The 27,979-nt window shown below is 39.3% G+C and overlaps 2 protein-coding genes across 3 annotated transcripts in view; both read left to right on the top strand.

Moving 5' to 3' along the window:
• Nucleotides 1-188: 188 nt before the first annotated feature.
• Nucleotides 189-6,409, top strand: LOC127210500 (DNA repair protein SWI5 homolog). Its single transcript, XM_051170159.1, is given in 2 exon segments — nucleotides 189-242; nucleotides 6,080-6,409. Coding segments are annotated over 2 exon segments (384 nt in total).
• Nucleotides 6,410-9,572: 3,163 nt separating this feature from the next.
• The window catches only part of LOC127210641 (UDP-glucuronosyltransferase 2B1), a 39,550-nt gene continuing 21,143 nt past the window's right edge, over nucleotides 9,573-27,979 (top strand). The window contains exons 1-6 of one of the 2 annotated variants that reach the window (XM_051170346.1): nucleotides 9,573-10,307; nucleotides 11,384-11,532; nucleotides 18,912-19,043; nucleotides 20,796-20,883; nucleotides 22,521-22,740; nucleotides 24,579-25,099. In XM_051170346.1, the coding sequence (XP_051026303.1) occupies nucleotides 9,584-10,307; nucleotides 11,384-11,532; nucleotides 18,912-19,043; nucleotides 20,796-20,883; nucleotides 22,521-22,740; nucleotides 24,579-24,858 (1,593 nt within the window). In that variant the 5' untranslated portion in view covers nucleotides 9,573-9,583 and the 3' untranslated portion in view covers nucleotides 24,859-25,099. Of the gene's footprint in view, nucleotides 10,308-11,383; nucleotides 11,533-18,911; nucleotides 19,044-20,795; nucleotides 20,884-22,520; nucleotides 22,741-24,578; nucleotides 25,100-27,979 lie in introns of those variants that run through there. The other variant, XM_051170347.1, reaches the window with a different exon arrangement.

Raw genomic sequence — 27,979 nt, 5'->3', positions numbered from 1 at the left:
AAGGTTTTTCTAAGAAACAAGTGTTTGTCTTGTCTTTTATAGCTACCCATTTATTGTTTCTATATTCATACAGTCTTTCTTATTGTGATGTACACCTGGGCCTTATCCTTGGACTAAACCTAGAATTAATGTATTTCCTTGACTACAAAAGTTCCCCAGCTCTCTCTACAGACAACATGCTGTCCGAAATGGACAAGACTTGGACACGGGCTGAGTTGGCTGCCACGCTCTGCCATGATAGGGTAAGCAAGGCCTTCATATTTCCTGCTGCACAGTTATGTCTGGCAGGTATACTGGGCCAGAAGCCTAAAGAGGATTCTCCAGCTATAGAGAGAATGAGCGACTAACCAGACAGTAAACTCTTTCTGTCATCTCTTAGTTTTGGAAGTTTTGTTTTTGTTTTTGTTTTTTTGCCTGCACTTCCTACTTATGTAATAATTTTATTCCTTCTCAAGTCTCTGATTGAATTGAAGACTTGAAATTATAGCATCACAATTAGACTTAAGTTGTTTAGGACTTAAAATGTTTTAAGGTCTAGAAAGATGGTTTTTGTTTTTTTGTTTGCTTGTTTTATTTTCTTTTGGGTTTTGTTTGTTTGTTTGTTTGTTTTTGGATTAATTTGTTCTTTTTATTAGGAAACTGGCAGGATTACTTTAAAAATCAAGTGCCCAGGGGCCTCAGATTTTATCAGGTATTCTATACTAGAACACTTTAATAGTGCCTGGCTAACCCAGCTACTTTCTTCAGCCTCCACTTGACACCGCTCCCTCTGGAGAATTCTGTCAGCAGAGGAGCAGTGGAAGTCAGGCATGGCTTCTTTAAAATATTCAGGCAGATAGTAGGTCTGATAATAAAGAGAATGAGGACGGGTTTTCTCAAGGAAAGATGGCTTTTAAGTTGATAAATACAAGATGTGACAGAGAATGATTTAGGTACAAAACTTGAGGCTCACCTAGATAGAATAGATCGTATTTTCTTCAAGGTTGTCAAGTACAAATGAGCTAACCATTTTGAATGTAACTTTTACTTATGGCTTACTTAATTGTTTCATAACTGTTCTTATTGTATGAAGTTTATTATAAATAAATAAAATCCATACACATTTGGAAAAACAAATAGAGTTCTTTTACTAAAATTCTGAATTCTAACAACATAAACATGGATATCAGAATTTCTTCACTTCTTGCCATTGGAGAGTGACTAATATGTCAAGCCTGGAAGACTCTTAAAGATTTAGACAATGCAATGTATATACTGTAATTTAATTTCCACTACTTCTTACATATTTCACGATCAAAGGAAAAATATAACCAGTGAAATGAATCCAGATAACCTAAAAGAAGTAATTTTATTTTTAAAAATATAGTGATATATACATTAAAGGTTGCTTTTAAAAATGCCTTTTTTTTCTTTTGAAAACACATTGTGAGCACTGGAGAGATGGCTGGAAGGTTAAGAGCACATTTTTCTCTTGCAGAGGACCAGAGTTTTACCCTAAGCACCTATGTTGGACACTTGAAAACTGCCTATAACTCTTGTTCATGGGGCTCGGACACCTTTTTCTGGCTTTCATAAGCATATGCATACTTGTATGCACATGCACACATAGACATATAAAAAAATAAATTAAAACTTCATAATATATACATATATTAATTGCAAATAGTAACATTATAAATGGTAAGTATGAATACAATGTTTTCTTAGTGTCCGCAAATAAGTCTATTAAAGAGAAAATATGCCCATCACCTGTGCAAATGTTGTGAGATTCCCCCAGAGAAGACTACTTAGACACAGGATCAATAGAAGGTCTTTATTCTAGTCATAAACCAAGAGAAAGTCTTTATTCACTGGCTGACAAATACACTGAGTGTTTGGGACCACAGTGCAATCCCAGGCTTTTCTTAGGTTGAACTTTAAAGCACAAAAAACACATCTTGGGTTGACACAAAACAGTCAGGCAGAAGTAGAATTTGAGAAGCCTAGAAGCAAGGTTAGTTCATTTAGAGACTTTCCCAGGACTGTGGACTTTGATGAATTAGGACTTTCTTCTTAGCTTTTGTTTTTGTTTTGTTTTTTGTTTGCTTGTATGTTTGTTTCTCCAGTGCTGCTGCCTATGTATTGGATTCTAAGGATGAATGGTATTTCCATCATCCATCAGCTGTGCTAAGATCTGTGAATCTGGAAGAAGAAGAAGAAGGAGGAGGAGGAAGAAGAAGGAGAAGAAGAAGAAGAAAAAACAAAATACTAAGGCAACTTTATTTAAGAGCAAGACAATTAGTATTTTTATAACTGCAACCATATTTTCAGTGGGGAGTGCTACAGTTTGAATATGACCTGTCCACACAAAGAATCATGATAAACTTTGATCATTGTACTAAGGCTGAAATGTAGTAGAGATTTTTGACAAGTGACTAGGCACTAATATTGTAAGTTAGTCCTGGGAGTACCTTCAGTCAACAAAGAGTAGAGTAGTTACTGTAACAGTATGTTGTTGTAAGTATTCCACATACTGGCCTCTTTTGCTCATACACATTTCATGTGCCATTTTAATGTATGAATTAAATAGCTGTCACTCATTACCAACTCCAGCCTGCTTGGGCTTTCTATTCACCAGAATCATGACAAAAATGTAACATTTTTTCTATGTATGCATGCCACAAGAATTGTGTTATACAAACATAAAAATGATGTTTTAAAAATAATAAATCATAATCTGAACAAAGAAAATTGTATAGTTTTATGGATTTTACTATAAAATGAACTGTAACTTTGGAATTTGTCGATCTTATGCTATGCTCCTTTTGTATTATCAAATTTTTAAGTATATTTTAAGTTGACAGTTAATTCTGATTCAGTACATTAATTTATATTTATAATTCTATGTAAAAGAAAGTGTGAACAAAGTGGTTATGAATATAAAAGAGAAAGGAGATAGAAAATAAACCCTTATAACCTCTGAACTGCCTGAGTCCTGTGGGTATGAGTATTGATTTCCAAGAACACATGAAGGTTACACTTTAACTTCTTGATTGCTTTGTCCTTAAAGTGAACCAAAGAGGAACAGGAAGATTTGGCAGAAGCATTTACATTGCAATGAGATAGCTATGCACATGATTTCAGTTCTGCTGACATATACTATGTACAAAGGCCACAACTCACCTTCCACAACATGCTTATGTAGAATTGGATTCAGGTCCTTGGTGCTGGTGTGGAATGCCTCTCACCAGCAGAGCAATCCCGCTGACATTAGTCAACATTTTTAAATTTGTACCTTTTCATTAAACAGAATATAAGGTGAAGGTGTAGAAGGATGGTTTGGCAGTTGAAAGTTCTGACTATTCTTCCAGAACTCAGGTTTTCTGCAGTAGTAGCTTACACTCTTCTCTAACCATGGTCCAACTCCTTCTTCTGGCCTCTCCAGACACCAGGCACACAAGTGTTGCAAGACATTCATGAAGGTGAAACACCCACATATATAAAATAAGTTAAAATTTAAAAGAATACATGAACTTCTTGTAGGTTTCTAGGACCTTCTGGATCCCTCTATTTCCCCATTCTCCCATGCTTCTCTCACCTAAGGTCCCAATAGGATGCCCTACCCTCTGTCCCACTTTCCTGGTAAGTGAAGACTTTCATGGGACATGTCCCTTGGGCTAGTGTCTAGATATAAGTGACTATATACCATTTGACTCTTTCTGCTTCTGGGTGAACTCACTCATTATGATCATTTCTAGTTCAATCCATTTGTCCACAATTTTCGGGAATTCCTTGTTTTTAATAGCTGAGCAGTATTTCATAGTTTCTTTATCCATTCTTCTACTGAGGGACATTTAGGCTGTTTCCATGTTCTGGCTATTATGAATAAGGCCACTATGAACATGGTTGAGCAGGCGGATCTAGGCCCAGGGTCCCGCTCAAACTGTAGCAGCAGCCAAGGACAATACATGCAGCAAACATCGAACCCCTACACAGATCTAACCAATGGACAGGGTGTTCTTCACAGCTGAGTGGAGAATGGAGTCTAACTTTCACACGAACTCTGGTGCCTCATATTTGACCATGTCCCCTGGATGGGGAGGACTAGTGGCACTCAAAGCAAGGATAGCAGGCTACCCAGAAGAGACTTGATACCCTATGAGCATATACAAGGGGAGGAGGTCCCCCTCAGTCACAGTCATAGGGGAAGGGGGTAGGGGGAAAGCAGGAGGGAGGGACGAATGGGAGGATACAAGGGATGGAATAACAATTGAGATATAATATGAATAAATTCACTTACCAGAAAACTGGGACAGAGGGGAAGGCATCCTATTGGGACTCTAAATGAGAGACGCATGGGAGAACAGCAAAATAAAAGGATCCAGAGGGTCCTAGAAACCTACAAGTAGAACAATATGATAGGCAGATTTGGGCCCAGGGGTCCTGCTCAAACTAAGGCACCAGCCAAGGACAATACAGGAGGTAAACTTTAAACCCCTTCCCAGATCTAGCCAATGGTCAGAATATTCTCCACAGTTGAGTGGAGAGTGTGATACGACTTTCTCACGTACTCTGGTGCCTCACATTTGACCATGTCCCCTGGAGGGGGAGACCTTGTGGCACTCAGAGGAAGGACAGCAAGTAGCCAAGAAGAGACTTGATATCCTATGAGAATATATAGGGGGAGGTAATCCCCCTCAGGAACAGTCATAGGGGAGGGGAATAATGGGAAAATGGGGGGGGGGAGGAATGGGAGGATAGAAGGGATGGGATAAACATTGAGATGTAACAAGAATAAATTAATAATAATAAAAAAGAAAAAAAATTAATAAAATATTTAAAAAAAAGAATATGTGAACTGATTGCAAGCTTCTACTCTGGCTATTGGTTAAGTTTTCCAAGCCCACCAGCACCATTGCTAAATTCCTACATTTGTAGCACTATTCCTACTGGCCTAGAAGTGACCACACAGCTCCTGAACAGATGTCCCCAGGTGAGTGTCACCAGAAGCAAGCCTTCCTGTGCCATCAGCATATTAACACCTAATTCCAGTCATCCAGCTCCTGCACTGGCTTTTACTAGTGAGTTTCCTGAGAGGCAATCCCACCCAAGGCATCTCCACACTTGTAACGCTGAGCTATTAACATGCATCAAAAGCTTTGGTTAGGGACCTCAAGAGAACCTTGTGCATCAACACCATCCCCAAACTCCAAGGCCAGCTCCAGGGCTATGGCTCTTACAGGAGCCTAGACTGAAGCAAGATAGAATATTAAATTAGACAGAAAACACGAGAAATGTCCACATGTGCATATCACAATGCAAAAAAAAAAAAAAACACAACATGAAAAGTCAAAACGGTATGTTCTACCTCTAACACCATAGTCTGCAGAGGAATTTTAATTCAGAACATGGCTGCACTGGAAAGAGATCACGTCCAAAGACCTTCTAGGTCTGTGTGACTCACCTGGAAGACAAGCATGCCTTTTATCCAGGAGACAGAGGCAAGCAGATCTGAGTTCAAGGCCAGCCTGGTACAGAGCAAGTTTCAGGTAAAGAAAAGCTTAGGTCCGGGTGTGGTGGTAAATGCCTTTAATCCAAAGCAATGAAGGAAAAGTTAGTTTGTAGAAGGAATCACCATGCTTGAAAATGATGTCTAATTGAGTGCCAGAAAAAGTGACAAATCAGAAAAGGATTTGACAGAATAGGATACTCCCAACTCTCACAAGAAGAGAGGGGAAAGGGAAGCTATTTAAAAGGGGAGAGACAGAGACAGAGAGACAGACAAAACAGAGACAGCGAAAGCGACAGAGTCAGAGACAGAGAGAGGAGACAGTTTTAACAGAAGAGTTTTACAGAGAGAGGCTGAAGGGCAGAATGAACCAGAACTCATTAATACTTTTTATTAAATCATATCAGGAATCTGAGGAGAAAAATTAGTACAAGAAATTAATCATCTTGAGCTTGGTGCGCGCGCAGCTTGACGAGAGTTGGTTGGCGGTCTCCATCGAGGATTTCTCGTTACTTGAAGGCAACCATTTAACCTTAACCCTGGACCCTTCTGAGGAATTCCGGTCCTTGCTTCGGGTACCTCGGACCTCAGGGTTCAAGAGGACTGAGTCAGAATTGCTATGCACCCTTCCAATCACCGCGGCCATCTCCCAAGTCTGAAGAGGCTGATGAGGTGAGCGAGGAGTCTTTGAAGGCTGACATTCAGAAACTGAAGGAGAAGCAAGACATGCTGGACAAGGAGATCTCCCAGCTAGTACCAGAGGGCTACCATGTGATTGAACTGGCGGACCACATGGCCCTCCTCCATTAGTACAATGACGTCAAGGATGTAGCCCAAATGCTACTAGGCAAGCTGGCTGTGACCCGAGGTGTCACCACCAAGGAGCTATATCCAGATTTTGATCTAGACCTGAGTGGCTGAGGAGAGTCATGGAGATTTTATCCACAGCCCACAGAGACGGGTGGATGGGGACATGAAGAATAGAGCCTAAACAGCACATTCATATGGTTTCCAGATAAAAAGGGTTAGAAGCCCAAAATTTTCTAAAGCACCCAAGCAGTCAGGGGTGGGTTCTAGGGGTGGGAGGGGCCAGATTTGTTAGTGCTCAGGGTCCTAAATTTGTGAATGGATATGTGTGGTTGTCCGTTTTGTTAATAAACATATGAGCTGTAAAAAAAATTTTTTAAATAAATAAATAAATAAAAGAAATTAATCATCTTGAAGGCCACCTTCAGTGACAGAGTAATGCCCGGTAGTGCTAATTGGGGTGTTGTTATTTCCTGGCAACCTCAAATCATCCTTATCTTTACTATTAAGAGTGTATTTTTCTTTTTTATTATTATTTTTTAAATTTTATTAATTTATTCAGATTACAACTCAATTGCCATCCCATCACGTGTATCCTCCCATTCCTCCCTCCCTCCCACTTTCACCCTATTCCCCTCCCCTAGGTCTATGACCAAGGGGGACCTCCTCTCCTACTATATGGTCATAGGCTATCAAGTCTCATCTTGGTAGCCTGATTACTCTTTCTTTTAGTGCCACCAGGCCTCCCCACCAAGGGGAGGTGGTCAAATATGGCGCACCAGAGTTTATGTCAAAGTCAGTCCCCACCTTCCACATAACTGTGGAGAATGTCCTGTCTACTGAGTAGATCAGAGTAGAGGTTTGATGTTTACTATTTGTATTGTCCTTGGTTAGTGCAACAGTTTGAGCAACACCCCTGGGCCCTGATGCACCTACCATGATGGTGGTCTTCTTGTAGGTTTCTAGGACCCTCTGGATCCTTCTATTTCCCCATCTCCTATATTTCTCTTGCCTAGAGTCTCAGTAGGATGTCCTCACATGTATCCCAATCTCCTGGTAAGTGAAGACTTTTGTGGGACATGCCTTTTTGGGTTAGTGCCCAATTATAAGTGAGTATATACCATGTGAGTCTTTCTGCTTCTGGGTTAACTCACTCATTATGATCATCTCTAGTCCCATCCATTTGTCCACAGATTTCAGGATTTCCTTGTTTTTAACAGCTGAGTAGTATTCCATAGTTTAAATGTACCACAGTTTCTTTATCCATTCTTCAACTGAGGGACATTTAGGCTGTTTACAGGTTCTGGCTATTATGAATAAGGCTGCTTTGAACATGGTTGAGCATGTGTGCTTGCTGTATGGTAGGGCATTTTCTGGGTCTATTCCAAGGAGTGGTATAGCTGTGTCTTGAGGAAGCCCTATTCCCAGTTTTCTGAGATTTCCAAAGTGGTTGTACAAGTTTGCATTCCCACCAGCAATGAAGGAGTGTTTCTCTTTCTCCACATCCTCACCAACATGTGGTGTCACTTGAATTTTTTATCTTAGCCATTCTAATGGGTGTAAGATAAAATCTCAGAGACATTTTGATTTGCATTTCTCTGATGACTAATGACAAATCATGCCACAAAAGAAATTAAAAAAACTACACCCTTCAATGACAGCTACAAGCAATATAAAATATCTAGGAGTAACTCTAACCAAGCAAGTGAAGGATTTGTTTGGAAAAAAACATTAAATCTCTGAAGAAAGAGATTAAACATGACATCAGAAGATGAAAGGATCTCATTTGTTCATGAATCAGGAGAATTAACATAATAAAAATGGCCATCTTACCAAAAGCAATTTACAGATTCAGTGCAATCCCTATCAAAATACCTACACAATATTTTTAAGACATTGAAAGATCAATTCTCAACTTCATATGGAAAAACAAAAAAAATCCAGAACAGCCAAAACAATCCTCTACAATAAAAGATCCTCCAGAGGACTTTCCATACCTGATCTCAAGCTGTACTATAGAGCAACAGTAATTAAAACAGTATGGTTCTGCCACAGCAATAGGCTGGTTGATCAATGGAATCGAATCAAAGACCCAGAAATGAATCCACACACATATGGCCATTTGATTTTTGACAAAGAAGCCAAATCTATTCAATGGAAAAAAAAATAGCATCTTCAGCAAATGGTGCTGGTCTAACTGGATCTCTACATGTAGAAAATGCGACTGGACCCATATTTGTCACCTTGCACAAAACTCAAATCCAAGTGGATTAAAGACCTCAACTTAAAACCAGAAACACTAAGTCAGTTAGAAAAAAAAGTGAGGAAGAGTCTGGAACACATTGGCACAGGAGACAACTTCCTAAACAGAACACCAACAGCCCAGGCCTTAAGGTCAACAATTAACAAATGGGACCTCATGAGACTGAGAAGCATCTGTAAGGCAGGAGACACTGTCAAGAGAACAAAGCGACAGCCTACAGACTGGGAAAAGATCTTCACCAACCCTACATCTGACAAAGGTCTAATATCCAAAATATATAAAGAACTCAAGAAATTAAACACCACCAAACCAAGCAACCCAATTGAGAAATGGGGCTCAGAACAGAGAATTTTCAACATAGGAATATCGAACAGCTAAGAAACACAGAGTGTACTTTTCTTAACTTCAAATTGTTCCCTAAAATATTCCACATCAGAGCCACTAGTTAAAACATCTTTACCTAACATTGCTAGACAATGTATTTTTCCAAATTCTTTCCAAAGGTGGTGGCCATTCCTAGCAATCTGTAGGTTCTTTTAAAGGCTTCTGATTGAATAGTTAATCTGCTCCAGCAGAAATGCCCAAAAGAGATCAAGCATTGTTATTGTGATTGCCACTGATACTGTCCAGTGAGGGCCTGGAAAGCCTCTTAGAGATCTCATAAACTCATATACTATGAGGGATGTGGTCACCACAAGGACAGCAAGCATAGCTATGCTCCATTACAACATTAAATCCTCGGGACATGTAGCCCTCAGGGCTCGACCTCTCTGAGGGCCACCCATCATGGTTGTGTTAACAGGTGGGCAACAGTCCATGAGTTCCAAAGTTGCTTTGCTATTCCTTCTGCATTGTGAACCCTGAGTTCAAGGCATGTATTTACACATGACATTACACCATCTGGCTTATCAATTCATCGATGCGTTTAGTAGTTATATGTTAACTTCTTGATTGACTCAACTTTGCATAAAAGCATGAAAATCAACAAAGATTGATAGATTTCAAAAGGATTCCCTTTCAGCAAAATGTCTATGACACAGACTTCAGTTTTTCTGCTAATACAGCTGATATGCTACTTCAGACTTGGAACTTGTGGGAAAGTGCTGGTGTGGCCCACAGAATACAGCCATTGGATGAATATGAAGGTGATTCTGGATGAGCTTGTCCAGAGAGGTCATGAAGTGACAGTTCTGACGTCTTCAGCTTCCATTCTTATTGAGCCTAACAATGACTCTTCTATTAATTTTGAGATTTATCCTGTATCTTTGAGTAAAAAAGATTTTGAATACTACTTTGGAAAATGGGTAACGGAATGGACATACGACCTTCATGAACACTCAATTTGGACACATTACTCAAAACTGCAAAAAATCTTCAGTGAATATTCTGACCTTGTTGAAATTTTGTGCAAATCTGTAGTTTGGAACAAGAGTCTTATGAAAAAACTCCGAGGATCTAAGTTTGATGTTATTCTCGCAGATGCTGTGGGTCCCTGTGGTGAACTGCTCGCTGAACTGCTTAAGACCCCTTTAGTGTACAGTCTGCGCTTCTTTCCTGGATACCAATGTGAAAAGTACAGCGGGGGACTTCCACTCCCTCCTTCCTATGTGCCAGTGGCTCTCTCAGAATTAAGTGACCACATGACATTTATGGAAAGGGTGAAGAACATGTTGTATCTGCTGTATTTTGACTTTTGGTTTCAAACACTTAATGAGAAGACCTGGAGTCAGTTTTACAGTGATGTTCTAGGTACGCTGTGCCTTTTACTGCTGCTGTGCAATCCTGACTTGCTGCTTCTTTGAATGTGAGTGTGTGTGGATGAATATAAATTCGAAGAGTGAGATGGTCCATTGTGAGCTGATAAGGTAAAAATAGAACACAATCAAATAGCCTCAATATGAGGCAGAACACTGTAGAGCTGTTCAGAACACTCCAGAAATTACTAGCCATTCAAAGTGAGACAAAGAAGATTTCTCCTGGTGATCACTTGATCTACTCCATGTCTGTCTTAGTAAAAGAAACTCTAGGTTTCACTGGATGCTTTAATGACTGTCGTTAAGTGCACTAAGGACTCACATTCATTACCACAACTGTCTAAGTAGCACTGAAGAAAATATGTTCCCTTATATAACTTACTTCACATACAAATTAAAGCATTTACTGAGAATATCATGTAAGGGCCTTCATAATTAAATGTTACCTCCAGAGCAGAAACAATCAATGGACCATAGTTTTCTCAGAGTTTGGGACTTCTTAGATACATAAAACTTATGTCTTAAAGTCTTCCTGCAAAATGCACACATTTTTATTTGTTTGTTTTTAGCATGATTTTCCAGTAAATAAAATATTACCTAAATTGTTAGAAGAATTTGAATGTTAACTGTTTATGGAAATATCCAGCTGTACCTTTGACGTGCACAACTAAGTTAGTGTTACTAGTCTCCTGTGACAGACACAGTACAGCAGTAGCTAAAGGGAACTGACCTTACCTTATAGATTATCAGATTGCATTTGAAGAATCAGAGATCAAGAGGCTAGCTTCTAAAGTGTATAACCTAGACTAAATATTCTGTGGAATCTGAGTTTTGTAAGTATTCTCAAGGTTCTTGGCAACAGTCAAAGAGTTTCAGATTTATTGGTGTAACTTTGGAAGACAATGTAATTTTTCCATAAAGAAATATTTGCCTTCATGCATTTATATCATAAATCATAATTGAAACCTTTTCAATTGCTTGTCTACATTAGTTCAATTCATCTCCAGAAATAACATGTTATATACAAAATCCTTTCATCGTTCTATTTTCTACATGTTTTTTTCGTTACAGGGAGACCCACAACATTAACTGAGATGATGGGGAAGGCAGATATATGGCTCATTCGCACCTACTGGGACTTGGGATTTCCCCACCCACTCTTACCTAATTTTGACTTTGTTGGAGGACTCCATTGCAAACCAGCCAAACCACTGCCTAAGGTAACCCTGTAGCACTTCCTTCGGTAAACTGCTTTTTCTTTTTTCATGGAAGCAATTCTTTACCACTATTTCCAGGAGTTTGTTTTCATGAGAGATATAAAAAGTTGTTCATGCCCAGCTGCAGCTCAGAGGAGGTCCAGGCTAGGGTCTCTGGGGTAGCATTCAGATGCCCTTCCAGTTGGTCTCATCTCTTGGGTGGCCAGAGCTGATGGTTCAGGCAACTGATCAGGATTGAAAGAAGAAAGAAGAAAGGGGTCCCACGGTTTCTCCTCTAGGGACTGGCTGTACTATGTCCAAAGAGGAAATCTTAAACTGACCACAATTTTCCTATGGCTAAGGCAGTAAAGAGGGCTTCCAGCTAGAAACTGCAGCGGGGGAGGGGTCATGAAAGGAGGCTCTTTGATCTGTAGATAGGCTTCTTTGCTGAGATCTCCAGTAAGCTAATGTAAACTTAGACCTGCTAGCCCTAGAAGGTTGAGGGTAAAGCCCTGAGTCTGATAACTTTTGTTTGAATCCACATGGAAATAAGAAATGAGAGAGGGAAACTAGACCACTCACACTCACATACATTCAAGAGAAATGGTGGATGAAGTTAGGCATCTTAACTTCAACTGGATGAAGTTAAGCTTCCCAATTTCAACCCCAAGGCATGTGCCACCAGGCCCGGCTCTAATGCCAGGATTTAGAGGAATGCAGCTGTGCACAGTTGACAGGGTTGTCAGAGGTTGGAAGCAATTCTGGGGTGCATCACAGTACAGACCTTGCAAAATACCGGATCCCTTCCAGAGATCTCTCATGCCTACTGACCTTCCCCCAGATCAATGGCTCTTGACAGCGTGTCAGAGTCTGGAAGCAGTTCTGGGGGTGCATCACGGTACAGACCTTACAAAATACCGGATCACCTCCTAGAAAGCCCACATGCCTAGTGAGCTCCTTTAAAAGATGGCTCTTGACAAGAAGTGGCTTAGAACTCTCTTCCAGTTGACATATATTATTTCCTTATGTCATCACGTTTCTGTGTCTCACTACTGTTAAGCAGAATGTGAGAGCCATTTAGAATGTGGTCAGTGATGTAACCACTTTTATGTAACTCATAATAAAGAATTTATATTCCATTCAAGAGCATAAAGAAAATGCCAGAGACATACGTTGAAAATCTAAAGAAACAAAGAAGAACCAATGTCTGCACTAAAGAGACATTATATTCTATTAAAATAGTACATTAACAATTATTTTATATAGTATAATAAGCATTATGCATTGTGCTATCAGAGAGAGACAGGTATATTGAAGAAATATCCAACAGAGATCCCAGGAAATGAGTTCTTAAGTAGTTACAATGGCCTTGGCGGTGTGCAGGGTTAGATGAAAGAATGAAGGGAGAAGGACAAAACTATACACTTGCAAGAACCATTGCCAGAAAAAGAGAACAAAACAAAAAAACAAACAAACAAAAAAGAAAAAAACCAGGGTCGACTAAGCAGGAAGATGACAACGCAGGCAGGTAGTGGTAGAGAGCTACATTTACTAGTGTCCCCCACACTACTCACTCTCTCCCCTTTGCACTTTTCACATAACTATAAGCTGCTTGCGCCTCATAGAGAAGGACCCCTTTGTATCATTCGCCTGTGCTTATTGAATTCATTTATTACTTATAATGTTAGAGGGTTTTTTTTTTAATTCGTCTACACCCTGGACAAGTGTTCAGATTTTTCTCCCACTCTTTAGAGGGTCTCTTCATTTTGATGATATTTTTCTTTGTCCTTCCAAAGCTTTTACTGTTAAGCAGTCCCATTTGTCAATTTCTAATTCATTTCCTGAGCTGTTGGGGTTCTAATCAGTAAATTGTTGTCTTTCTCGGTGTCACTGAGGTTTCTTAAGGGGACTTTGAACTTTAAGTTCTCGTTTTCACGGTTTTTACGCATTTTGACCATAATCGACCTGTGTGTGCAAACAGATAATTCTCTGTACCATTCCTTAAAAGGGCTGTCTTCAACTTACATTTAGAATTTGTGCACCTTTGTTAGGATTACAGCAAATTTGTAAGACTACTTTTCATACATGGTCTATGTGTTTGTTCGCTTGTTACTGGTTCTTTAAGAGTTTATACAGTGTGTCGTGATCACAGTCACACAGCCCCAGCTTCTCCCAGATCCACCTCCATCCTTCCCATCTCACTTTGAGTTGTTTGCTTTTCACTTTTCACCCACCTACACAAATTTGTGCTCCCCATACATTCCTGCGTGTATAGCCTTCCACTGGAGGGTGGCCAGCCTACCGGGGGCAATATCACTAAAGAAAGCTTACACTAACTCTCCCAGAAGGTATCGGTTGCCAGCAGCTACTCAACTAAGGGTAGGGGTTCATGGCCCCCCCCCTCCATGCTGTGACCTTGTCTGTATTGAGCTCGCATGGCCTAGTGAGTGTTGTTGCCAACAGTTGAGTTGATTTTTGCGCTGCCCTGCTGCGCCTGAAGGACACTGTTACCTTGTCCTCATCCAGCGCCTTTGGCTCGTACAGTCTTTTTAACCCCTCTTATGCAATGATCCCCGAGCCTGGGATGTGGGTGTGTGATATAGACGCCTCTCTAATTCTGTGTGCTTTGCCAGGGTGGGGCCTCTGTAGTAGTCACAGGTGAAAGCTTCTGTGATGAGGCTTGAGAAAACCACGTTAAATCTATAGGTATAATGACAAGCCATTAGAAGTGAGTTTGATACTATGTCAGTTGAGCAGAATAGTAGTAATGGGTTCCCTTCTAGAGCCTACAAACTGTCTAGTTACAGGTTCTTTTTTGTTGTTGTTGTTTCTTTTTTAATTTTATTTTATTAATTTATTCTTGTTACATCTCAATGGTTATCCCCTCCCTTGTATCCTCCCATTCCTCCCTCCCTCCCATTTTCCCCTTATTCCCCTCCCCTACGACTGTGACGGAGGGGGATTTCCTCCCCCTGTATTTGCTCATAGGGTATCAAGTCTCTTCTTGGTAGCCAGCTGTCTTTCCTCTGAGTTTCACCAGGTCTCCCCATTCAGGGGACTTGGTCAAATATGAGGCACCAGAGTACGTGTGAAAGTCAGACCCCACTATCCACTCAACTGTGGAGAATGTCCTGTCCATTGGCTAGATCTGGGTAGGGGTTTGAAGTTTACGGCCTATATTGTCCTTGGCTGGTGCCATAGTTTGAGCAGGACCCCTGGGCCCAAATCTACAGGTTCTTGATGCTAGGAAATAGTGCCATATATGTTTCATCTTGTGGAGCAGGACTTATGTCCAATCAGAAAGCGATTTGTTACTTTGAAGTTGTTCGGGGATTACTGCACGAGCGGGCCTGTCTTGCCATCTCGGATATTATTGGGGCCCACAAAGTTCACAACTGGGTAAGACCAGGGATTATTTTTACCAGTGACAGTGTGTGTAGCATCCTCTGATGAATTCCTATATAGGTCCTTGTGCATACACATAAGCACCAGGAAACTCAAAAAATGCTGCATTTATAGGGTTGTCTCTTCGAGAGAAAAAGGAACAAACTTTTATCATCCCAAAAGGCTGGGAATGGATGTGGCCTCTGTGCTACCTATATGGCCAGGCCACACTAGCTCCTCCTATCGCAGTCCACCCATAGCATTATCTTCACCGAGACCCTCATCGTGACCATTGTTTCCTTTGCTAGCCTGCTTCCTTAGTTAATCCATAGAACCTGTCTTTATGGAAGATGTCACTTGTACTTTACAAGCATTTAAGTGTAGTAATGCCTTAAGTTTTGTTATCCACACGGGGTTGCATTTTCACGAGAAAAAAAATGTTTTCCACAATTTGCTGTGCTTAAACACACCTAAAATAAACTACCTGGTGTCATATTCTCAAAGTTTGTACCAACACAAGCTACTGAGTCATGCTGAACTGAACTGCCCTCTTGTCTTACACGGATAGTTCCCTGCTGGCCCTGGGGTCCACAGACCCCACCCCAGGACTCTGAAAGCTAGCCAGTAATGCTGAAGCTTCCTGGTCAATACCAGATCTTTATCTCCATGCTCCAGTGTATGGTGTCTAGGAGATAGTATTGGCAATACAGGTCGAGTGGTCTCCGGAAACAACCCCAAAAGAGGTGGCCCACACCTGGCACTGGGCTCTCTGTTTGTTAACATGCAGTGCATTCCAGAGACATTGAATCCCGTCATAGGTTAAATCCATCTTGACCAAAATAAACATCAGAATAAAAAACACAACAAAACTCAGTTTAAAAATGAGGTGTGGAGCTAAGCACAGTCCTCAAGGGGTATTAAACAAAAGGTTAAGAAATATTTCTTAATATGTAACGGAGGCTGGAGAGATGGCTGAGCTTTGAAAGCACAGGATGCTCTTCCAGGGTTCTTTGACAAATGGCAGCAAACATTCAAGGTTCACAGCCACCTCAAACGGCATTCTTGGACATGCTTGGTCCAGAGACAGGCACGTACACAAAACACACATACCCAATAAAATCAATAAAGTAGTGTCCTTAATGTTAAACATTCTTAGCCACCACATAAAGTAAATTGAAATTATTTTGAGTTTTCATCTTGCTCCAGTCATTCTGGTTACAATTTTTTAATGGGTTATATTTTCAAAGGAGGAAACACAGGTGAGTTTTTTGGTTTGTTTTGTTTAGTTTTAATGTCAAAATCACAGAGATTTTTGTTACTCTAGTTCTAGGTTTTATTTTGAAATCAGACAGGGTAATGCCTCTAGTGTTGCTTTTACTGGAGAATATTAATCAGGTTATTTGAGATATTTTTTTTCCAAATACTCAAAATATTATTTAAAAAAAATCTATTTGAGATATTTTGAATTTTCATATTACATATATCCACTTTTTCCCTAGATCTCTCGTTTCATACAGATTTTCTTGAATTTAGGTACATTAATTATGGTGCACTGGTCATTTCAACAATCTGAATTCTTCCAGTAATTAGGAACATGATTTTTTTCATCTACCTTTTTCTTTTCTCAATTAAAGTGTTCATTTTAAAGTCCTGCATCTGGCAGAGTCAACGGCCATACTCTGCCAAGACAGGGAAAGCAATAGTTCCTGCCTCACAAATATGTCGGTCAGATACACTGGGCCGGAAGGCCAAAGATATGCTCCAACATTTTAGAGAGTTATGGGTGACTCTCCAGGTAGCAAACCGTTTGTTTTTGGTTTTGTTTTGTTGTTGTTGTTTTGTTTTGTTGTAAGCTGCTAACCTGTACTCCCTGTATACTCAGGTAATTAATTTTACTCCTTCTCAAGTCTCTGATGGGGCTGAAGACCAAATAGCTTAGTTTCCTAAGTAAGCTTAGTTGTTTAGGGATTGATATGTTTTTAGGTCTAGATAGATGTTTTAAGTTGATAGAGGTGAAATATGATAAATATTGAGTTACTTTCAGAATTTTAAATTTACCAAAATAGAAAAATGTTTTCTTCAAGGTTGCCAAATACAAACAGCCAAAATACTTTGAATGTACCATGAATATAATTCCTGATTGTTCTATGGTTCTTCTTGCTGTATGTGATTTATTTTATATGTGTGTAATAATATAAATGTATATGTTTTAAAAAGAAATTTAAAAAATTATAGAATGAAAGAAGATTCAAAAACTAAAAGAAAAAAAAAGTCATTTGAGTTTTTGATCTTAGCCATTCTGATGGGTGTAAGATGGAATCTCAGTGTCGTTTTGACTTGCATTTCCCTGATGACTAACGAGGACGAGCATTTCTTTAAGTGTTTCTCGGCCATTTGATACTCCTCTGTTGAGAATTCTCTGTTAAGTTCCAAGCCCCATTTCACAATTGGGTTGTTTGGTTTTGTGGTGTTTAATTTCTTGAGTTCTTTATATATTTTGGATATTAAACCTTTGTCAGATGAAGGGTTGGTGAAGATCTTTTCCCATTCTGTAGGCTGTCGCTTTGTTCTCTTGACAGTGTCTCCTGCCTTACAGAAGCTTCTCAACCTCATGAGGTCCCATTTATTAATTGTTGACATTAAGGCCTGGGCTGTTGGTGTTCTGTTCAGGAAGTTGTTTCCTGTGCCTATGTGTCCCAGGCTCTTCCCCACTTTTTCCTCTAACTGAATTAATGTCTCTGGTTTTAAGTTGAGGTCTTTAATCCACTTGGACTTGAGTTTTGGCGAGGATGTGGAGAGAGAGGAACAATTCCTTCATTGCTGGTGGGAATGCAAACTAGTACAACTACTTTGGAAAGGTATCTGGCACTTTCTCAGAAAAATGGGAATAGGGCTTCCTCAAGACTCAGCCATCCCACTCCTTGGAATATACCCAGAAAATGGCCTACCACACAACAGGGACATATGCTCAACCATGTTCATAGCTGCTTTATACATAATAGCCAGAACATGGAAACAGCCTAAGTGTCCCTCAGTAGAAGAATGGACTAAGAAACTGTGGTACATTTACACTATGGAATACTACTTAGCTATTAAAAACAAGGAATTCCCAAAATTTGTGGACAAATGGATTGATCTAGAAATTATCATAATGAGTGAGTTCACCCAGAAGCAAAAAGAGACAAACAGTATATACTCACTTATATCAAAACACTAGTCCAAGGGATATGTACCATGAAAATCTTTACTTACCAAGAAAGTGGGTCAGAGGAGAGGACATCCGATTGAGACTTTAGGTGACAGTAGCATGGAAGAATGGAGAAATAGTAGGACCCACAGGGTCCTGGAAACCTACAAGAAGAACTTTATGACAGGCAGATCTGGGTCCTGGGGTCCTCCTCAAACTAAGGCACCAGCCAAGGAGAATATAGGCAGTAAGCTTCGAACCCCTACCAAGACCTAGCCGACGAACAGGATATTCTCCACCGTTGAGTGGAGAGTGAGATCTGACTCTCACACGAACTCTGGTGCCCCTTTTCTGACCACGTCCCCCGGATGGGGAGACCTGGTGGCACTCAGAGGAAGGATAACAAGTTACCAAGAAGAGACTTGATATTCTAAGAGCATATATAGGGGGAGGAGATCTCCCTCAATCACAGACATAGGGGAGGGGAGAAGGGGGAAAGTGGGAGGGAGGGAAGAATGGGAGGAAACAGGGGAAGGGCTAACAATCAAGATGTAATATGAATAAATTAATAAAATTAATTAAAAAAAAGAAAAAGAAAGTCCTACATCCTTGTTTATTCCCATGAAACCCACTATTTTGGAGACTATTTTGAGTGGAATTCACTTTCTAATTTCATTTTCATGTTCACTGTGACACATAGGAATGTTAGTGACTTTTTGTTTATTTTCTATCCTTTATGGCTTCATATTGGTTTATCTCACCTTCTTCTATTTCCTTTAAACAATGCTTCCTATGTTGCCATTCATGTGTGATGTCACAACTGTCTTCATAGGAAATAGAAGAATTTGTTCAGAGCTCTGGAGAACACGGTGTTGTGGTGTTTTCTCTGGGATCAATGGTCAAAAACATGACAGAAGAGAAAGCCAATATAGTTGCATCTGCTCTTGCCCAGATTCCACAGAAGGTGAGATAAAGTGTCCACTAGGTGGACAATTGTAGTACGAGTCTATGGAACTCTGAAAGAATTAGAGTAGGGAAAATTCATATGTGAAAAGTAAAATAATGGGTTCCCACTTATTCATCTCAAACAACATTTTTTAAAAACAATGATTAATTGCAGAGGATAAAATATTAGTCTGGTTCCAACTAACACTATGATCTGAATTATTAGACTTAGACCCATGCGTGATTGTGCAAACCTGTCAGCCTGGCACCTGTAGACCTGAGGTAGGTCTTTATCTGCATATATAAGGCCAGTTCACACTTGGAGATCCCCAAGCTTTCCTGAGATACTCAGTGTGTCAATATCTCAAGAAAGGCAAGGGGAGAAAAGAAGAAAAAGAAAGAGAGGATAGAAAGAAGGAGGAACCGAAAAAAAGAGGAAACAAAATAATGAGAAATATTGTGCTGGGCCTGGAGAGATGACTCAGTGGTTAAGAGCACTGGCTGCTTGTCCAGAGGAACTATGTGTGATTGGTAACACTTATATACTAGCTTCTATATGACTGTCCCCAACTCAGTGTCCAGGGAATCTAATGCCTGGGCATCCAGACAGCATGCTCATAGCAAACAGAATAACATGCAGGCAAAACACTCACATACATAAAGAAAAGAAAATGTTTGTTAAAAAAAAAAAGGAAAAGATTTTTCCCAATGGCTGATGTAGGAAAACATAAGAGAAAAGATGAACATAGCTCCCAATTTTGAAATGAGCCCAGGAATACAAAATTACGAATGCATCCTCAGGAACTCTGCTTCTAGCACACCAGGTGAGCATGATTTTTCTGGTTGGGGAAAGAGAATGGAATTTCAGCTGGAGTCAGGTGTAAGCAAGTATGAAGTAGGAAGAGTCTCAGAGCCTCCAACTCCATAAAGTGTATTGACTCATTTCCTAAAAGCCCAGTCTTTGGATGTTTGTGAGCTACATTTACTCTATGACTTCATACTGATTTCTCCTGTTCATGAAGATAATTTTTTATTTTACCAGACACAGAGCATACAGAAAGTGAAGACTGACAGTTTGTATTCCAGTTTGTGGGGACTGCTTGTTCCTTAGAACTTAGTTTGATACTAGACATAAAAATGTATTTAGACCAATAGAAATCATGTTTAAAATTTTCCTATTGACATTTTTCCTTGGGTAGTCCTTAATTAGTTTTAGCTGAAACTAAGTAAATACAATTCTAGTAAGGAAAAAAAAAATGTTTCTTAGAAATGGTAAATTATATCAATATGATTTTTATGCATCAAAATGAACCTTATTATAATGAATAGGCTAAAAACATAGAAACATAGGTAAAATTATGTGCCTATGACTCAAAAACACAATTTAATATTGAATTCATAAAATAAGAGTTAGGATTATACATAATAAATACATAATCATAAACTATTACTAATTGGCTATAGTTTTCCCAAAAAGGATTATATTAACTGCCTAAACATTGATATATACTTGAATTTGTCATTAGTCATCAGAACTATATAAATTAGTATGGTTAAATATCATGATCAAATTATTATAAAGCTATGTACAGAAATGTATTATTTATTTCTATCTTTTAATATCTCATACTATTTTAGAATTTCCTTCTCTTAATTTCATTAGCAATCATCTGGATAATGTTCATCTGACTAATCTCAACTCTCCAGAATCAAAATATACCAAAGCTTTAGAATTTCTGTAATTGAATATGGTATTTTCTATTTGTAACAGGTTCTGTGGAGGTTTGATGGTAAGAAACCAGACACCTTAGGATCCAATACTCGGCTGTACAAGTGGATTCCCCAGAATGACCTTCTTGGTAAGGCAGAAGTGAGAAGAAAGAAAGAAAAGAAAACAGAGAACAACACTTCTCTAAGACACTAAAACACAAAGCAAACTGATATACATTTATTTTTAGAAACACAAAATGGAAAAGAACTACCTATAAACGTTGCCGTTCTACTATTCAAACCCATCTTCTCCTCGTCTAGAGCCCTAGTATCTTCAGTTCACCTGTAAAGTGCCCCCAAGAAATGTTCAGAGACAGCATAAATGGTCTCAATGCCTCTTGTTTCCTATATTTTTGGTGCCTTTTATTCTACTACAGGAGTACTTCAAATGCCACTAAGAACCACAGCTCCTCCTGTTCACCACCAACTGTATTTTCTGTACAAATGTTCTATTGTTACCACAAAGCAATAATGTATTTCATGATGACTTGTAGCTCCATTGGCCTTAGATTCATCTAGCCATCATCCTACCAAATGCACACTACATATACAGATACAATGGCGTAACTATTTCTATTTGCCTTATTGGTTTTAATGTGATGTTGTGATGAATTCTTTGAAGATTCCACACAACATATTTTAATCCAATTAAACCCTCAATTCCATTTCTCTACTCCTCTCAAATCTACCCTCCCCCTACCCACCAACCTCTTTGGTTTTTTTTTTTTTTTTTTCTTTCTCCTTGATTATTTTGGTGTATCTGTGTGTACATGTGAATATTTAAATACAACCTGCTGAGTCCATTTAGTATTGTTCTGATTTATATGTTTTTGAACTTGCCATCAGTAATTGGATAACACATTTGGGGCCATCTCTGGGGAAAGCTGATTCTCCCTCCAGCAGCACTCATTAAGTACCTGTGCCTCTTCATCTGGGGAAAGGGCACTGTGAAATTTTCCTCTTCTACATTGGCATGTCAACTGGTATATTCATTGTACTGATCTTGTTTGGGCCAGCATAAAGTTGAGATTTAGGGTCTGCAGTCTCCTTGTACAATGTGAGAAGAATACAATCTCAGAGTAAACTTCTTTGTCCTTTGACTCTTAACAATATTTCTTACCCCCTCTTCTGAAATGTTCCCTGAGCCACACATGCAGGGTTGTGCTATAGATCTGTCATTTGGATATTCCTACCTCAAGGTCAGTTATTCTCTGCATGTTGACAACCCTGGCTTTCTCTATGGTCTCCATCTGCTACCAGAAAAGAAGATCCTTCAGTGACGAATGAGAGTTATATTTAAATGTGTGTATAAGGGTTCAGATTTCAATCATAATTAGAAGAGTACACTGGTTTGGAAAAGTGTTAGTTCTGAGTTCTTCTCTATGATCCAGAGCCTCGGAGGAAACTAATGTTGGGTATTACAAAACTAACCTTGTGGACTTTTTTCCACTAGATTTTTTTTTACCCACAACTTTCCTTTCATTTTCTTTTTTCTTATTTCTTTAATTTTTTCAAGTCTTGAGACACATATTAATTCTTTCAAATAGCATTTTCTTACATTTCCAGTGCACTTAGCATCACCCTGCTTTAAAAGTTCAAAGCACTTTCATTGCAATTTTGTGGCTATGATAACATGTTTCCCATGAGAATAGCTCTCTTTTGAATCGTTATTTATTATCTGTTTAATATTATGATCAATAACTATGTAAAAATCTTCTCTTTGTAGGTCATCCAAAAACCAAAGCTTTTGTAGCTCATGGTGGAACCAATGGCATCTATGAAGCGATCTACCATGGCGTTCCAATTGTTGGTATTCCCTTGTTTGCGGATCAACCTGATAATATCAATCGCATGGTAGCCAAGGGAGCAGCTGTTAGACTGAACTTCTACACACTGTCAACTACAGACCTTCTCACTGCCTTGAGGACTGTGCTTAATGACCCTTCGTGAGTCAAACTCTGTGTGTGTGTGTGTGTGTGTGTGTGTGTGTGTTGAGGGTTTTTTTTAAGTTCTTTTTTGAGGCAGTATATCACTATATAACCAAAAGACTGGCCTCAAACTCACAGACATCTGCCTGCTTCAGCCTCTTGGGTGCTGGGATTAAAAATATGTGCAATCATGGTTAGTGTGTATAACTATTTCTTAAAAATAATAGAAAGATTAATGGAAAGATTCTTATTATCATCAAATTTATTTTATCCTATTTGAAGGAGAATAAATTTGAAATTTTTAAAATAATTCTCCATATCTGAAATATGTATTTATTTTCAATAATCCAGTTACTCTGAATTTATATTTCAAGAAATAAAAAATGATTACTCTGAAATTTTCCTATACACATAATAATAAATTCAAATATACACCTATAGGTAACAAGGACACTACTTCTGATATGACAGACTGTACATAATAATCATGAACTTTAATATTAATGAAAGGATGTTTAAAACCTTACACATATTTTCTGAGGCTATAAAACTTTCGGTTAAATTTTATTTTATTTCTAACATGATTTTTTAAACAAGATCTCATGTTGTATCTCTGAGCTGGCCTCAAATTCAGAGAGATCCTTCTGCCTCAGCCTCCAAAGTGCTCAGATAAAAGACATGTTCTGCCAACTCTGCAAAGGAAGCTGTGGTGATGGATTTGACAAAATGTATTCTAAATTAAACTCAATGGCATGCCGCTATGGTTTTGAAAATCCCTTAGAGCAATTTAGGTCTAAAATAAATACCATGTCTCAGCCGGGCGTGGTGGCGCATGACTTTAATCCCAGCACTCAGGAGGTAAAGGTAGGCAGATCACTGTGAGTTCGAGGCCAGCTTGGTCTACAAAGTGAGTCTAGGACAGCCAAGGCTACACAGAGAAACCCTGCCTCAGAAAAACCAAATAAATAAATAAATAACAAAATAAATACCACGTCTCATTGAATTCATTGGCAACATCTAAGGCTTCCAAGTCAAGGGTGTCAACAAACTGTTAGTTGAGATTTCTGTTAAGGCCTGGACAATGAGATAGCAGCAAGCATATTGCACAGATAGTACTCAAGGAATGAGAGACTACATTAAGTTCATACCATGGCCCGGGTCACTGTTGGCAGCTTCAGGGTGTACAAGAACACACAATCATAATGTCCACAGGCTAGACAACAGGAGAAAAGGCTGCTGCATCTTACGTACAGTCTCCTCTTCCAGGAAGAGAATTGGAATTTTTTCATAGTGGTGAGGATTCTGATAGAAGTCCTGTGCAAGGGAGGATCATTTCAACAACTATTTTCAAATCATGAACCTAGTTATAGGTAGAAATTAGAAAACAGAGGTATAAGAATAGAAACTGAAAGTGGAGAGGAGATATCAAACATGACACATGTACCCTGTAAAGCTTAAGACAGTTCTGTGTCTACTTCACTTATGGGTCTTAATCACATTAAAAAGAGACATAGCTCCCATCACTAACTTTCTCTTGAAATTTGGAAAATACTGCTCAACTGCAAAAAAAAAAATTCTAATTAAAAATTAATATCCTATGTGGAATAAAGCAAAAACAGAGCCAGCATGTGTAACTGAGGTACTGGTACATGATGGTAAGTTGGAGGTAGATGCATGATATCATTAAGTAGTTCAAGGCCAGTGGTAGCAGTACACACAAGCACACAACACTTGAGTGGCACATCTACATGGTTAAGTACGAGTCACTAGTGGGGCTCTTCCCCAAACCAACAAATGTTAGGGAAGTCTGCAAATTAGCTTCTCTTTAATTTTAGTTGTATGCATTGTCCCTTCAGCTATAAAGAAAATGTCATGAGATTATCAAGAATCCACCATGACCAGCCAATGAAACCCCTGGACAGAGCCGTCTTCTGGATTGAGTATGTCATGCGCAACAAAGGAGCCAAGCACCTTCGTGTGGCAGCCCATGACCTCACCTGGGTCCAGTACCACTCTCTGGATGTGATCGGGTTCCTGCTGGCCTGTGTGGCAGCTGTGGTATTCATCATCGCAAAATGTTGCCTCTTTTGCTGCCATAAGACTGTTAGCATGGGTATAAAGAAGAAAAAGGAGTAGCTGCACTGACGCCTGCCGTGAAGAGCCCCGAGAGATGAGCCTCTGACAGTTGCCTCCAGCAAGAAGAGGTTGCAGTGCCAGGCTCTTTCCCTCTGGAACAAGACAGTTCTATTGTAGATTATATTGTAGATTAAGATTAGAATAAGACTAAGCAATTAAAGATTGCTCTCATTGCTTCCTTATATGATTAAGATGTGTAAGATTTCATGTCAAATATACTGTCATTTTTGTGTCAGAAATCCTGAGTAACAGGGGAGCTATTATCCCCAATGACAATCACAGAGCTTAACTGTGGTTCACAAAATCCCCATGAGTATAAAGCCTTTGTAAAAGGCCTCTGTAAATATGAATTGCCTTTACAAATACCCAGCCTGCCATGACTTATTTGGTTGACTATTTAGGGGTTTGGGGGTGGGTGTTTTGTTTACTCATAAATAATAGTGTTCAAGTCCCACACTTTTGAAGTAGACTAATTCTTCCATCTGTGTAAGGGAAGCCATTGTTTCTGGTTATTTAACAGTACACAGTGCTCCCATCATCCATATTCTAAGGACCTGTGATGAACGCCACCCTCCTCCAAGCAGAGGCATTTTTTTCCATGGCATTCAACAAAATTATTCCTACCTGCTCCTACTTTAAACCCCAGTACTTGTAAGGTTCTAGGACATTACCCCTGTCAGTTTTCATTTCTATTCAAGTTAGTAAATACCCAGGAACCCTACCTATCAGGACATGACAGTCATGTCACAGCATTGTGAGAGGTTATAACACTCATTTGCATCTTCAGTGGCAGCGTAGAGCCACTCTATAGTAAGCTCATCTTGGACAGAGACCTTGTTTTATTAATCTTACGTCTCTACTTCATAAAACAATATGACACCTAATGAATGGTCTTTGAATGGATCCACAAACCTAGTTCTATAATCCTGGTGTACATTGTGAGTTGCTCATGAGTAGGACAAAACTATAAATATAAAAACAGAACTCTTCTACTCTGATATAGCTAATTCACACATAACTTGACAGTGCTATTCTAGAAATGGAAAGATCGTTTCAAGGCATAGTGTGATTTACATATGCTGAGGACAGTGCTTTTTTCAAAAAAAAATTATTAAGAAAAACCAGCATTTTCTTCTCATATTTGCTGCATTCTGTCAAAAGAGTTCAATGTCAGCCAAGTTACATAAACACCGCTGTCTTTGACAGATATACTCCAGTATTTAAACGAACATACTAAATAGCCAAATACCACAGTTCAGTTCATGTATCTGTTTGAATGAATATTTTGCATTTAACTTCTCCACTAGTATCATGTAGTATAATTCTATTTTTTTTTAAATCTAATTTCACAAGAGAAGTGTATGGTTTTTGTGGTCCATGTGGTCAGTGGGCAGTGCTGGAGTGCCTGGTCATTAAGAACTGTCCCTCTTTTGACTCAGAAATGAAATTCATATCTGACATGAATGTTGGGTAAAGAATCTGTGGCCAGATGAGATAACAACGTGAGTGAAAACCTATTGTTATTTTCTGATAAATGAACATAGTATCAAATGGCCTCCTAAGGATTTATAGTTACACGCAAATATTAAAGCGTGTCTCAACTGTCATGAGAGAAGCATTTGCAGCAGGTAGTGGTTGACATAGAGACCCACAGCTGGCCAAGGTGCAGAGCATAAGAAAATGCTGAGCCATAAATGGGACACGTATATCACACACCATCCTTCCAAGGCTTCGGTCATTGCGGAAGAAAGCTTATAAGAGCCTAGGGTGGTAGATAGCTACAAGGAAGTCATGTCTTTCATATGCAACAAGGCATCTGTATATATGGGCTCACAGGGACTGTGACAGCATTTAAAGCCCTAAGCAAGCTCAAGGCAGACAAAAATCTCAGCATGGAGAGAAGTGACTGGGGAGTCCCACCCGTAACTGGAGAGCCATTAGCAATTGATATTGTGGAGAAAAGAAAATCAGTGTTTTGTTTTGTGGAGTTTTCTTTGTTTTCTGCCTGGTTTGGTTGGTTGATTGGTTTTGGTTTTGGTGTTTCAAGACAGAGTTTCTCTGTGTAAAAGCCTGGGCTATCCTGGACTCACTTGGTAGACCAGACTGGCCCAAACTCAGAGAGATCCACCTGCCTCTGCCTCCTTAGTGCTAGGATTAAAGGTATGTGCCACCACATCAAGCTCAGATATATATAGTTTTAAGAATATTACCTGGACTGGAGAGATGGCTCAGAGGTTAAGAGCACTGTCTGTTCTTCCAAAGGTCCTGAGTTCAGGTCCCAGCAAGCACATGATGGCTTACCACCATCTATAATGAGATCTGGTACCCTCTTCTGGCAGGCACACATGTGGGCAGAATACTGTATAAATGATAAATAAATAAATCTTTTTTTAAAAAAGAATATTACCTGTAGTAAGTCTACCATACTTCATTGGAAGGCCACTATCTAAGATATATGGGCAGTACACATTGAATATAATTGGTAGGGGAAAAGAACACAATGTTGGGGGCCTAGGGAACAGGGATCAATCTGGGAAGAGTTGGGTGAAGAGTTAAATAGAGTCAAACATATTATACAAAATTCTCAACTAATAAAGCCTTAAAGAAGCTACTAAGGGCTGAAGAGATGGTTCAGTGGTAAAGAGCACTGACAGCATTTCCAGAGGACACAGATTCAATTGCCAGCACCCATGTCCTGACTGGAGTGCTGGGATCATAGGCACCAGATACACAGGTGGTGCAGAGACATATATGCAGACAAAACACTCATCTATATATAAATAAACTTATGTTATGTATATTTATTTATCTGTTTATTTGTTTATTTGAGACAGGGTTTCTCTGTGTAGGCCTGGCTGTCCTTGAACTCACTCTGTAGACCAGGCTGGCCTGGTACTCAGAGATCTCCCTACCTCTGTCTCCTGAGTTCTGGCATCATAGGCACCAGATACACAGGTGGTGCAGAGACATATATGCAGACAAAACACTCATCTATATATAAATAAACTTATGTTATGTATATTTATTTATCTGTTTATTTGTTTATTTGAGACAGGGTTTCTCTGTGTAGGCCTGGCTGTCCTTGAACTCACTCTGTAGACCAGGCTGGCCTGGTACTCAG

Source organism: Acomys russatus, chromosome 28 (assembly GCF_903995435.1).
Source record: "Acomys russatus chromosome 28, mAcoRus1.1, whole genome shotgun sequence".
Lineage (NCBI taxonomy): Eukaryota > Metazoa > Chordata > Mammalia > Rodentia > Muridae > Acomys > Acomys russatus.
This window is presented reverse-complemented; position numbering and strand designations above follow the sequence as displayed.